The sequence below is a fragment of the Varanus komodoensis genome, unplaced genomic scaffold (genome assembly GCF_004798865.1).
Source record: "Varanus komodoensis strain SLA01 unplaced genomic scaffold, ASM479886v1 scaffold2, whole genome shotgun sequence".
Lineage (NCBI taxonomy): Eukaryota > Metazoa > Chordata > Lepidosauria > Squamata > Varanidae > Varanus > Varanus komodoensis.
Window position 1 is genome coordinate 30,686,424 of NW_025335568.1, and position 14,050 is coordinate 30,700,473.

At 39.7% G+C, this 14,050-nt stretch overlaps 1 protein-coding gene across 1 annotated transcript; it reads right to left on the reverse strand.

Annotated features, from left to right (window-relative positions):
* Window positions 1-911: 911 nt before the first annotated feature.
* PGRMC2 (progesterone receptor membrane component 2) lies at window positions 912-12,117 on the reverse strand. The gene is made up of 3 exons (XM_044429681.1): window positions 11,700-12,117; window positions 3,483-3,638; window positions 912-2,136 (listed from the first exon to the last, which is right to left on the reverse strand). Exons 1-3 carry the CDS (start codon window positions 12,079-12,081, stop codon window positions 2,039-2,041), a joined length of 636 nt encoding a protein of 211 aa, XP_044285616.1. The 5' UTR covers window positions 12,082-12,117; the 3' UTR covers window positions 912-2,038.
* Between the last annotated feature and the right edge of the window lie 1,933 nt (window positions 12,118-14,050).

Below are 14,050 nucleotides of genomic sequence, written 5' to 3' on the forward strand. Positions count from 1 at the left end.
CTTTATAGCAGCTTGTTTTATGCACATCAATACTGCAAGGTGCCAGGTGTTACAACTTCCAGTAGGAAGAGCAGTGTGTGGGAGAAGTGGTTTCAGAACAGAATGAAAATAAAACTATCTGACTATACACCAAGACCCAATTCACTGCCATTCCTCAGTACAGCCATTTGCATTTTCCTAAGGTCTAAACAGGAAGAGGTGCTCCTTATGATTTTCCCTTCAGTCAGAAAATTTAAATTCTCTTCCAACACTGCTTCCCTGCAAGGAAATTAAAATAACAAAGCATGCTATCAGTAAATCTACAGAACACTTTATTTAAAAAATTAAGAACACAAATTGTTCATTTCTCAAAACAGACTGCATAATTTCAATTAGGGAATAAAAATTTGGAGTGGAAGAGTTGTAACTCTGGCTCATTAATGGAGGTTTAGACATTTTCAAATTGTAACAATATGTTCACATAAAATGAGAAAGTAGATAAACCCTTTTTGTATATACCATATGAACAATCAACTTGCAAGCCTGCCTGACTAGCCAGCACTGTTTGGTCATTTTAGACAAGAGTGTGATGGCTTTTCTTAGTATATGAGAGGATTGAAGCTAGCATTTTTGTTTTGCTTTGAATACTAGACATACTGCTGTCTTACTGCATGGGATTATTATGCTTGGTTGTCAATAGCAACTTAGTGCTGTTTTCTTGACTAGAAGCATTCAACAAAGTGATTTTTGTCTGAAATTGAATTTGCTGCAAAAAGGTAATGACAACAACCTTCAATGAAAACTGATAACTAAAGGACTTCTGCATCTAGACATGCTCCAGTGTTATATGCTGCTTGTTTGCTCTAAGAACGTACTCATCCCACCTGTACTTAAACAAGTTACAGCTCTGTTGTGAATTGTGTTTTTAAAAAAAAAAAAAATTAGCTGGGTAAAGCTTTCTTTAATTGCAATGCAAAAATATTATATCCCAATATTTTTTTCGTCATACACATAGTCCTGGCCACCAATACTACCTTAACAGCATCTACATAAACTCTGACAGCACATTCAGTATTTTACATGCTTTATTAAAATGGTATTCGTATTTACAGTATCTGCAGGAACTCTCGTCCCATTTCTTGCACTTGAGCACCCACACCCATGCACACCCTTCACTTCAAAAAGATAAGAGGCTGGATTCCTTAAATTTAGGAAGCTCCCTGAAAATGGAAAAGGGAAGAGGTGTTTTCATTTAAAAAGCAAAGGGGAATGCATTTGGCCATTACACTGCTAATTAAGTTTATGTATATTAACATATATATATATGGCAGTAACACTGAGTTTTTCCTTTACATTCTATATACAGAATGACATCAATGTTTTCCAGTCAACAAAGTTCTAACCAGTCCTCAATGCTGCTTTTAGTGACTTGAGTCACTTTGGGTTTTCCCTTAAAACAATTCAAGTCTCTATGTGAAATAAGGCACAATTATTTGATTTGATTGAGGGGAAGGAAAAGGCAGATTTCAGATTACAGCTTCTGCAGTGAAATTTTCCTGTAGCCTTCAGGAGCATCTATCTGAAACCATGTGATCTGCAGAAGTATCTTTCTGCCATGGAAACCAATGGCCAACAAACTAGTTTCAGTATTCCCATTTAGAATATTTTGGTAGCCAAATTTACCTGGGATCCCTTAAAAGAATTAGGTTTTCCATTTAGTGCCAAAGGAGTGAAAATGACATATGAAACTCCTAAGCTTGTAAATAAACTGTTCAAAGGCTTGAACATGCTAATAGGGATAGCTTTCTTTGCACTTTAAATCCCTGGCCCCATTTTAGTAATGAAGCTTTTCCAGACATTACAGTTAAACTGCAACAACAAAAGTTTGGCAGCACAAATAATGCCTAGTAATCAAATCTTCATGGAGAATGATGTTCTTGTACAAAACCCATCAAGTTGTTTTCTACAGCAGATGATTATATCCGAAGACACAGGGGATTCTGTGATGGGGAATAAGATTGCAGTTCCAAAGGCCCCTGACTTTGGTGATTTACAAAGTTCAGTCCTGTTTAGTGTGATCCTTGGTATCTTCCTCATCTGTATATTCTGATGGTTCCTCTCCTGGCTTTAGGAGTCTACCTACGTAGTCATATTTTTCTGGAAAAAACATGGATTACAAAATCAGAAATACATAAAATGTATACCTTTAAAAATACATGCCTATGTCCTATGAGTACACTAAGTTAATAGAATTTTTAAAATCTGACTTAATACCCATCATGAAAGGTAACTGCAACTGACGTGTACGCATGCACCCAATGCATCTTCCTATAATGGAAAGCATTCCTGAGAAACTTTCTTGACTGTCACCATAAAAGCATTCCCGAGGATGCAATGCTATGGTTATCCAACATTGTCTGAAAGGCCATAGAATTCTTCAGCATCCCAGTAGCAAGGTCTTCAAACAGCTGCCCCTCCCCCTGCAGTGGACACAGCTGCCTCTCCATGAGTGGAGATGTTCCCTGGGGACAAGGCAGGGACAGAAAGAGAGTGGGGTCATCTGCCTATGCTGATTTCTTCCACTTCTCTGACACTTCATGTGGACAACTGAAAATGGCTGCCTAGATAAAATGCAAAGAGGGTGAGATACAGCAATGGTAGCGATCAGCACTGCACCTCATTCGGCCCACTGGATGTAAAGAAGGCCATCAAGTTCAGAGACTTACATGTATCTAAAGCGGGAGTGATATGACTGTGCCCTTACCTTTATTAAAACTACAGCAACCCATGTTGGGGTGTCAGATGGCTTTGCAGGACAGAGACAATTGCCACCATGCCCTGCTGGCTTACGGGCAATACTGACGTGCTTCTCAGCTTCACAAATAGAGTTGTTGCTGTAAGAATGACCTGACCATAAGGATGAGAATAAGCTTAGGGAATTAGCTTAGACTCTGAAAGGTCCTCATGGGATCAGAGACAGTCATTTTTGAACCTGGAGGTACCCCATTTGCCCATAGTAACTCCCAGAGCTGCATCAGCTCTAGCCCTTCCAAGACGGATGTTTGCTAATCCAAGCCTCAACCCAGGTACTACCTAGCCTATGAGAATGAGGAAAAGGGACTGCCGCGCCAAAAAAAGTACAGTTTCTTTCCTGTCTTGCATGTGGTAGCACCAGCACAACTCACAATGCCATAGAAACGATGTATTACAGATTAGAAGCAACTGCCTCCCTGTTCTCATTTCAACAAATGTTTTCACTACAGGGAATGCAAGGTCATGAAAGCATAGCAAAGATTCCCTTCACCCCTTGCTCCCCAACATGTCATGCTTCTAGATCTGTAAGCTCGTGTCACCATAGTTCAGCTTATATGAACATTTTAAAATTACTAAAAATGTAGCAAGATGTCACTTCCTATACACTGAGAAATCACTTTAAAAGCATTCCCAGCCATATGTCTAACTCCTTTCCAGCTGATCGAAAAAACTTCCACTTAAAATGTTACCTTTAAATTGCATTTCCCATTCTCTAACACTTTCCATTTGTACAGCATTTAAGTCTGATAGGTCATCATATTCATCTTTGAGTGCATCTTTTTCTAGACAGAAAGTTGCTAGTCCCCTTGAGGCATCTCTGCCAGCAAATATTCCATAAGGACCCTCTGAAAATAGAAAAAAGATAAATTCAAATTTACTACATACTATTCTCATCCACTCAGAATAATAGATACTTTCCCTAAATTTTAAAGCAACGGAATTCCCTTTCCCACACTCCATGAACTGTTGATAAAGATCAGATATACATAAATCAACAAATTTAATCAACTTGAATATGAACAAACAAGCTTATTCACTGTCAAATTGCTTCCTTTCATTCCAGATGTTCTAAATAGTTTCTAAATACGAGACATGCAATGGTTTACTGTAATTATTTTTAAAGTGTGAGATTCTGTCCATTAAAATCTCTGTTCAGGAATGCTAAAAACAAAACTGCATGTTTCTTTGTGGGCAGAGTATTATCCAACATAGAATCTGGCCCAACTAACCACAAACATGAACTTTACCCCAGAGTGCTGTCCAAATGAAATAGTCTGCAAGCTAACAAAGCAGGTCACTAACTCATAGGTTATACAGGCCATATTATTAAAAAAATACAACAGAACTGTGATGAAATAGGATATATAAAGGCTTTTAACATTTTCTGTTACATACATTCCTCAAAACATTTTAAGTATGCAACTATCTTACTATCAAGGGACTTTGGCAACACAGCCAACATTTGACAAAATCACCTTTGGAAGCAGCTTAACTGGAATCTTAATATTGCGTAACAAGCAGTCACTCCCTGAGCATTGGAAACATACATTAAAAATAGTTAAAGGAGTTTTTTTTTTGTTTTTATTCAAGCAAATTTGACTTCTTAATTATGCATGTCTACTGACAGAAGTTGCAAAGAGGGTGTTAGGATAATCACAATAGAATAACTCAATATTTTATCATTTGCTTGGATATCTAAAGAATATAAGGGTATCTAAATAATGTAAGACCAATTCTGCTAAAACAGATACTAGCTTTTTCAGAAAGTGCAATTTTTCTGGAACTAAAATTTGTCCTGTCGTATATTAACTTTACGAGACCCTTCTACAGAGTCAATGCTAAATCCATACTAACCAAGCACAGAACAAGTCTATTTAGTAATCATGTTTGAATAGGAAATATAAGTTTATTTCACTGTATTAGCTATAGGTGAAGACAAAATAAAACCATATATTTGCACAAAAATAAAGTTAAGATACAGACCCCAGGTGCAGGATGTTCAACATTCCACATACAGATCATAATATTTTTCAGTGGGTTTTCTCAGTTCATAGGGGAAATAACAGATCTCTCGCAATCCCCAATGATTTCTACACAAGCACAAGGACTCAGATAATCTTATCAAGTAATTGCTTCAGGAATTACAAGATCAACTCATATACAGATGGCAGAACCATATCCGGACCTGTAAATATACATGTGCAATTCATAACCAAGTTTTGAATATGACTCTCTAAAACATTTTTCCACATTAAAATGCTAAGATATCAGGCAAACACACATCTCAAACACCAATATAATTGAGAAATGTTTTTTATGGTTATATACCTCCTTAAATTTTTTAGACATGGCCAGAATATTGATTAGATCCAATATGATGATAACTGGCCCCCTAGTATGGCAGGACTTTCTCCCTCTTCTTTCCTAGTTCTGCTGTCAGAACCACTTCTATCAGGGAAAAGAGTGTTGAATTCAGCCCGTTGCATTTGCTATTACAGCCATATCGTCTTATGTTCCAGTATCTTTATAACATCAACAGGTCAACCAACAATGTTAGCTTTCATTTTAAAAACTCCGTCATAAACTTTGCTGCTCTTACGACAAACGAAACCACTTTGTCAACTTCTAATTAGTGATAAAATCCATGTTCTGGAAACTAGATCAACATTCTACTTAGGAGTAAAATCCTCTCCTCACTTCTAATAGTTCTGCCAAAAACAAAAACAACACAAACATCTTCCATCAACTACTCTTAGGAGATAAAAGTCAATTCCATCTATTTGTATAGCCTTTCTAGCACCAAAGTTGTCACTGTTTGACTAAAAGCTGTGAAACTTTTCAAATTGCTACAAACTCTACAAAATAGATTTATAACCTAAATCCTAGAAAAGTCAGTGGCTTTATCAGCAACTGAAATTTAGTGACAGCTCTTGAAAAATCATTTTGTTTACATTACCAGAAAAATGAGCTATTAAACAAGCTGCCATTCTCTGTAGCCACTGGCTGACTGTCTTGAGGAATCACATTTAAAGATTACAAGAAAATGCAAGAACAACAGAGGCCACACTTCTGTAGCACAACTAAAACTACAGATCCATCTCCTATCTCTTTACATTTTTGTAAGAAACAGTCGCAGAAGACTCCTGTTTCAAATCAGGACTGCAGGGCACAGGACTTTTGTGTGAGAGAGAGACTTAACAGCTGATCACAAAAGATCCCTATTGACTAAATTGTTCCTTGGTCTTCAGAACAACTCCACAGCTGACACATCACGCAAAGTTTTCTATGATACTTGAATGTTGGACATATACACAGGCAAGAACTACACATTATCCCAACAAATTCAAATTTCCAAAGTTCTCAACCTCAAAACTTTAATTGGTGTTCAAGTGATTTCAGTATATTTTAATGCAATCCTCCAACACCTTTACAATATAAACATCTAGAATCTAAAACACCACAAGGAAACCTTTTATTTTAAGGTAATTCTTGCACTTTGAAATGACGGAAATTAAGTGAAAGGTTTTTAATTCCATATACCCCTTTGGGATTCATCTAAAGTGTAAGGATTACCTCTCTCATACTGGTATCAGTGGAAATGATTAGAGCCTAACTTTGGCTGAATCATATCCAATTGTTTAAAGTTTCCTGATGCATGCCACAACTGAATTTGACTGAGCCATTTGAAAAGCTGAATTTATTCTGGTCTAATGTGAATGATTAAAACAATCCCCTTTCTGCATGTAAATAACCTTCATATCATTAACAGGATTACATCATTCTTAGATAGAAGGCCTTAAACTGAATTGAGCATTATTTCTAAAAGGAAAAGCAATTACCATAAATCAGTTTTAGGCTGCAATCCTAAATGCACTTATTAAAAACTTTATTCTAAATACAGTTAGGCTTACTTGAAGTAGACACGCCAAGTTAGCCGTGAAGTTAGCCAAGATTCCACAAATACATTTGCTGCTGGTAGCACTACTCTCCTTGATCTGGTGACTGTCCCTGGCCCTTTTCCACATATCTAGCACAGATATTCCCTTTCCCTCTTCTCTGTAAATTCCTTAAGAGAGAGAAAAGGAAATAGTGGTTTCTCTCCTTCTAACTGAGTATCTGCAGAAACAGCAAGACTTGGCATTATACACAGCTCCAGTTAGGAGACAAAGAACTCCCAAGTCCTTTCTTTTTACTTTATTCAATATTAATTGCAAAGGGAAAATTATGTAAAAGAAGAAGGGGGAAAATAATGAGGATAAAAACGATGACATTGTCCAGAAAGCAAGAGGCGGAGCATTATACTGGAGCAGCAATGAAATTGCATGAGACTAAAACATCAGACCAGAACTACTCACATGGTTCAGTGATACATCAACATGTTTTCAGCATAAGTCATTAATAGATTCCAGTTTTCACTACAAGTGTCAATATGCATTTACCCAGTGAATATGTGGAATTTTGAGCAGGGGTTGTTCATGAAAGCTGCATCTTCTGTGTCATTGATACAGTAGGCAAATAGGGACTCTAACAGTACAAAGTTATTTCCAACTTGGCAGCTAGCACAGCAAAACTTTAAAGATTACTGTAGGGCAGCCAGCCTTCTCCAACCTCATGTCTTCTGAATGTTTTCTCTATCCCCTTCCTACTTTCCTCAGAAATCTAACATTTAGATTGTCCTTCCATATTGCTTTCAAGTTATTTAAGATTACCATATTAATTTCAATATCAATTTAAAGTTACAATAGTTTTAATTCTCAGTCTGTAGAGAATTTGTGAGATAGAAGGGATGTTTGCTTTCCCTTCCTGAGTTTTTCCTTTAATATTAGGGAGAGAAAATTCTCCCTTTTCCATGAGTTTTCTGTATATGGTACAGGACTCAGCAAAATAGAGGGGCCAATGGTAACAATGCCTAGTGATTAAGTCCACCAAAATTCTGTAGAGATTCCCCTTAGTTTCCATCATTATGAATATCCTAATTTGAACGTAAGACAACAGAAGACACATATCTGACCAACAGTGGAGACAGTCATACATACTGGCAGGAAATCATATGATTTGGCTGACTGCATTCTGCAGCCAGTTTTAAAATTCAAGCCCTGATTATGGATTGCATGACATCTAAACCCTGCATTACAGGGTACTTCTGAGTTAAACAACCCACAGTTAACCTCACTACTAATTGTAGGTTAAGTGTGGGTTGTTTAATCCACAATTAACCCATAGTGTCTCAGTGTGGATGTCACGGGGTGATCCCCAATTGGGAGTTGAGTATCCAAAAATAGCTTCGGTACACAATGTGGTAAATCCTGAGATAGTTAACCTGTGATCTGCTGTTGTTGCCGGCAAACAGGGAGTATTTGTTTAAAGTTAAGAGGCTCACTTAAAAATAATTTCTAAACTGGAAAAAAGCACCTTAGTCTAGTAGTAATTTTTTGTGCATTCTAGCCTTGTATACATACAACAGTGTACAAACCAGGAAAAAAGAATATCTACCACCACATTTACAAGTGAATGACACTCTAGAGGAAAGAACAACTAATCCTAAAGGGCAAAGAACACATGCTTCTCACTTGCAATGTGAAGCACTGCAATCACAGATAATCTGACATAAAGCAGGCAAGAAGTGGATGGAAAGGTGTGCTCCTGTCGCACCTATTATTTGCACCACAAACTTTTGTTTTTCAATGTGGCAGTGCAGTGGTCCCTCGGCTCACGAATGCTTCAGTTCATGACCAAATCGGGTCGCAAATAGAAATTTCAGAAAAATTTTGCCTCCGTTCGCTAACTCTGCATTGGGTGACAACCACGATCGCGCCTGTCTTCCCTGCATGAGCGCGATCGCAGCCATCTCCCCCCGCCCGAGCATGATCGCTATTGCACAATTATCTTTTGGACTCTCCCTCCAAACAATAACCTCCCCCCACCTAGGTTAGTGTTCCCCACTGTACTATATGAATTGTTACTTGTTATTTGTTACATTGTTTCAAATTTTTGTGATAAAAAATATTTACAGAACGGATTAACCTTATTTACACTGGACCTTATGGGGAAATTTGACTTGGCTTGTGACCAATTCGGGTCGCGACCAGAGTCGTGGAACAGATTAAGTTTGTGAGCAGAGGTACCACTGTATATATACTACAATTTTGCATGCATGCATCTCTCAAACAGGATCTATACCGTTCCTATAATGCCAAACTATTCTAATGCTTTATCAGGTAACTGGTTTCAATTGCTGAATAAAGTGTATCAGAATAAGACACCTGAAATGTAAAACTTCTGATATAATTTTGTCTTCCTTCTACTACAGTTTTTAGTAGAATTGATGTGTTTGAAAGCCAATCCCACCCCAACCAAAACCATGTTCTAATGTGTAAATTATATATAAAAAAGAAACCAACTGGGGACAAGAATGCTCAGAATATCAGATATTATCATTTCCCCTGCTCAGTGTTTTTTGTTTCACAGCTTTATCTCAGAGTTTTCACAATCCAGCTAAAACTAAGCAATTTTAATCCCATTGATTTCAGTGGAAGAGCAAAGCATAAGCATGAGTCTCACTGAAACCACTAGGATTCAAAAATGCTTTGTTTTGTGCCCTTGCAGTTTCTCAGCACAGGACTAATGACACCTTGTTTACCCATCCATATTTTGCCTTAAATGTTGTATTTGCATTTATGTCTCTGATCACCAGGTTGAAAGTCACAAATTTTTTCCAGTGCTAGATCCACAAACCTAAACAGAAATCATTTAAACAAACACCACAGAATAGGTACCCACTACCTTCTTAGATGATACACTGTTGCTTGGAGCCTAGGATAACAGCATGTTATATTTAGTCACAGATTCATGTAACAACCCTTTAGCAATAGAAGGCTTAAGATCTCATATAGGTGCATTTTGAGGTAAATACCATTTAAGTATTTTTCTCATTGCACAAAATCTTCCATCAAGGAAGCATTCAAATGAAATTAATTTCCTCAGCTTTGAGGCCCTTACAGGGACTGCTGAATCATGTGGCTTTTGAAAGAGTTAAGGCACCTACTCAATAATGTCCATGATTTGATGATGAGAACTACCACCTCTACCATATACACACTATATTGTGGCAACTGGCATTCAGTTTATAGAGGGGAATAATATAAATTACTAGTTCCAAAGTCTGGCATATCCACAGACAGAAACTAGTCTTGCTCAAAACTAGTGCCCTCCAGATGTTTTGGACTACAAATCCCATAATGCCTGATCATTGGCTGTACTCCCTGAGGCTAATGCGAGCTGAAGTCCAAAACATCTACAGGTTCATGAAGGCAGCAATACACAAACTTATACAAGATAAATGCAAAGTCCTGTTCCAGCACTCAAATGATCCAAATGACCAAGAATTAACCCACATTGCCTTGTAAGTAAGGTCTAGTGACCCAATAAGAATGTTAGTTATTTGTATCCATTCTATTATTGGATCACACCATTAATTCAGATATACCACTGCATCATGGCTACAGTCAGTAAAATATTTAAAAAGAACAATAATACTAATATGATTAGATGGAATAACAAACTAAAAATTTGTGAGATTGACTACAAAGGTGTTCCAACTAATGCACAGTTTTTAAAAATATTGTTTTCAATACCAGTACTCATAAAATAAAAAATGCAAATAGCAAGCACTGTCAAGAGATATTTGGTATTCTCTGAGATAGGGAGAATGCTTCTTCTGAAATAATGGCTACTATGACCCATATATACAAAGCAATGAAATTTTGCTTTGTTCACATGTAAACTGGCTTAAAAGTCTTCACTGACTAACAATAAAATTATAATCCTAAAAACAAAGTCACTTATTATCATAAAGGAATGCTGTTTTAAACTTAATCTGTATGAGACAAAAAAACTGCTAGACTAATTTCAGTTTGATTCTTGCCCTACTTTTTACTGATGGCACAGTATCAATTTCACTAAGTATTTGTGTGATCCATTACAATTTAATAAAATGTATGTATTTTAATTCATAATATGGCATTTTACTTATCACACCTATGAAACCCACTGTGCTTGACAGGACTTGCTTCCAAATATGTACAGAACTGGCCAGTAAATGACCAACACCACAATCCCACACCTACATAAAAGTAGTCTGAGACTACTCCATAGATTAGATTTTGTTCTATGTGCTAATATCTTTGTCAGACAGAAGTCAGAGAAACAGCATAAGATCAAGGCTATAGCTCTACAGCTATTTACATCAATGGAATGATGTGCAGGGCTGTAGCCCAAATATAACTGCAATTGCTGAGAAGTTCTGCATGATGGGAAGTCAATCAGGCCTTAATGAAGTGACAGGCTGGCAAATTAACATCTGCAGTCTTGATTGCATTTCAGATAATTAAATGTATATGTATTGAAACAGGTCAGATTCGGGAAGCCTGGAAATCTCGGAAGCAGAGATGAAAATACAGCTAGAATAGCTTGTTTGCACTGGGCAACCCTTGCAAGTGCACAAGGCAAATACAGGCGCTAGGTCTAGAACTTCGAAATTAACGGGAGTTTGAAAAGGGTTAGGACTAGAACCATTAAGGCTTTGTATAAACTAAGGAGCCTGGGCTTGTGCCTTCTGTATTTTGTGCACCACAACTCCCATCATTCCTTACCCATGACCATACAGCATGGGCTACTGAAGTACTTTAAAACATCTGGAGGGCACCAAGTAGGAGAGGCATCTTCTAACGCCAGGTACCCACGTGGGTGAGTATAACAGGCCAGGTATCCTCTCTCATCCCTTTCCCTTCTACCTGCTCCTGTTTCGTCTCCCCACAGGGTGCCAAGAGGCATTCCACTGCGACCACGGTCCGAATCAGACAGTCAAAAGGGGGCACCCTCCGCCCCGCTTTCCCTCCTCCCCTCACCGGGCCCGTAGAATTTGCTTCCTTTGGTCACGTCGAAGACTTTGCCGTTGACAGCCAGGAGGATGTGGGGCATGCGCTCGCCGTCGTACTCGCGCAGCTGCTCCAGCGTGAAGTCCCGCCGCTTCATACGGGGCAGGGAATCGGCCTGGCTTTGCAGCGTCGCGCCCCCCGCTCCGCTCCTTTTGCCCCAGCGCTTGTAGAGCTGATAGGCCAGAAACGCCGCGATCAGCAGCGCCGTCAAGCTCAGCAGCATGTCAAGCCAGCTTCCCCCGAGCCAGCTCCCGACGGCGGCCGCCGACGCCGCCGCCTCCTCCGAGATACCGCTGCCACTGCTTCCGCCGCCTCCTTCAGTCCTTAGCTTTCCATCCCCATCGTCCGCCATCACTGCCCAGCCAGCGCCTGCCTGCAAGAAATCGCTCCGCCCACACGGGGAGACGGAGGCGGGACGCAGTCTGCCCCTTGTCTTGCCCAGCCCCGATTGGCCACGACAAAGACACGTCACCCACGCTAACTCGCGCCCAGTAGAACGAATGAGAAATAGGCGCACGCGGCTGCCCAACGGCTGCCTTCCACCTTAGGGAATTCTTTGTCGGGAGGGCGGGAGAGAAAAGGGGGGGTGCGCACGCGCCGTCTGAAGGTAGCTTCCCAAAACGTTAGTGCCTCTGCACTCATCAACAGCCGAGGAGTACGGCGCGTTCGCGTTGCTGAAATGTAGCCGAGCGTCGCTCTTCGGTTGGAGTCCGGTATCGAGCGTGCTGGGATCCTCCTCCTCGCTATAAATAGGGCTTCGGTGCCCCATCTATTGAAAATAAGAGAGGGGACGGGACTGTCTTTATTCGTCATTTTTGAGCAGGTTCCTTGCGCAGCAATAGCACTTCTTCCAGCCATTTTTCAGCGGACTGTTTTCGCAGCGGAGAACATGCACAATTACAGTAGTCAGGCTCGGGTCTTGGCTCACATAGACTGTAATGCTATGCATGTCTAGACGGAAAAAAGGACTTTTTTTTCTGCCTAGGCGTACACAGAATTGCCCTTCTAACGCCCCTGGGCGTTGTCGGGTAGGGGTGGGAAATAAAGCACGACTCACTGATGATAGTGTCCCTGCGCTATTTTATTTGCATGCTATTTAGTGCAGTTCTGTATTGCTCAACAGCCTGGCTGACTGGGCGGATTGCAAGGATGAAACGCTGCTGGAGCTGGCACTTGAAGGAAACAGCAACACCTGATTGCTGCACGAGTTCTTATAATGCTTTCACACGCGCACCCAAAACAAGCATTGCACATACATATTTGCTAGCTGATAAGCTATTAGTTCTAACAGAACATACTTTGCATACGGCAACAAACCCGGCAGAGGGGATTTTCTACACAGACCCCACTAATTGCAGAAATTTACAAGCTAGGGCGGTGTAGTGATTAAGAGTGCGGACTTGGGACTCGGGCGATCAGGGTTCTAAGTCCCCGCTCAGCCGTGGAACCAACTGGATGACTTTCGACCAGTCTTAATACAACCTCACAGAGTTATTGTGGGAATAAGACTTGAGAGCAGGAGGAGGAGGACGATGTAAGCTGCGTTGAGTTCTTAAAGTGGGATATAAATCAAATAATCACTCTGTTGGACAGCTGTCAGTTTTTTTTTCTTTTTTCTATTTGGAGACGATCTCTAAAAACTGCTGTTAGGGACCATAGGTGGTGTTTCCTAAAAGCACTTTATATGGAAGTATTTTGATTTGGTGTAAATGTTTCTGAAAAATAAATTTTTGCAGGTATTTTGATTTGAAGATGATCCTTAACATCGTCCAATGATTTCCTATGGCTATTTGGAATGACATAATGCATTTCCATAACTATTTGGTGTCCTTCATTGTAGTATGTACCCCAAGATGCAACACAAGCAAATGGGGATTGGAAAAAAAAGGGGGAAAAATGAAGTCTTTTGGCAGGGCTGGAGGAACAGCCCTGCTCCCCCTCATCTCTCTCTCTGCAGCCTGCTGGAATGGCTGCTGCGGGTGACAGTTGAAGGAGCACAATACCATTATGCATTGTGTTTTGTGCTTTTAGGTTTTTGCAATTCCCCCAGAGACCATCTGTTATTGGGCAGATTAAAAATAGAAACAAGGATTATGCCAAATGTATGGAGGTTTTGTGTGTGGGTATAATTGGCTGGCAGCAATAAGACATGATTAGGGCCATCCATGTGTTAAGTTTAAAATGTTACATCCTCTGTAGGGAGCAAGTCACTTGGAGAAAGAGAAGATCCATGTGGGGAGGGATCCATGTGAGAAGGGATCACAGGAAGAGGCTCTAGTCTAAAATAAGTTTACTCAAAAGCAAGTTCCACTGAAATCAGT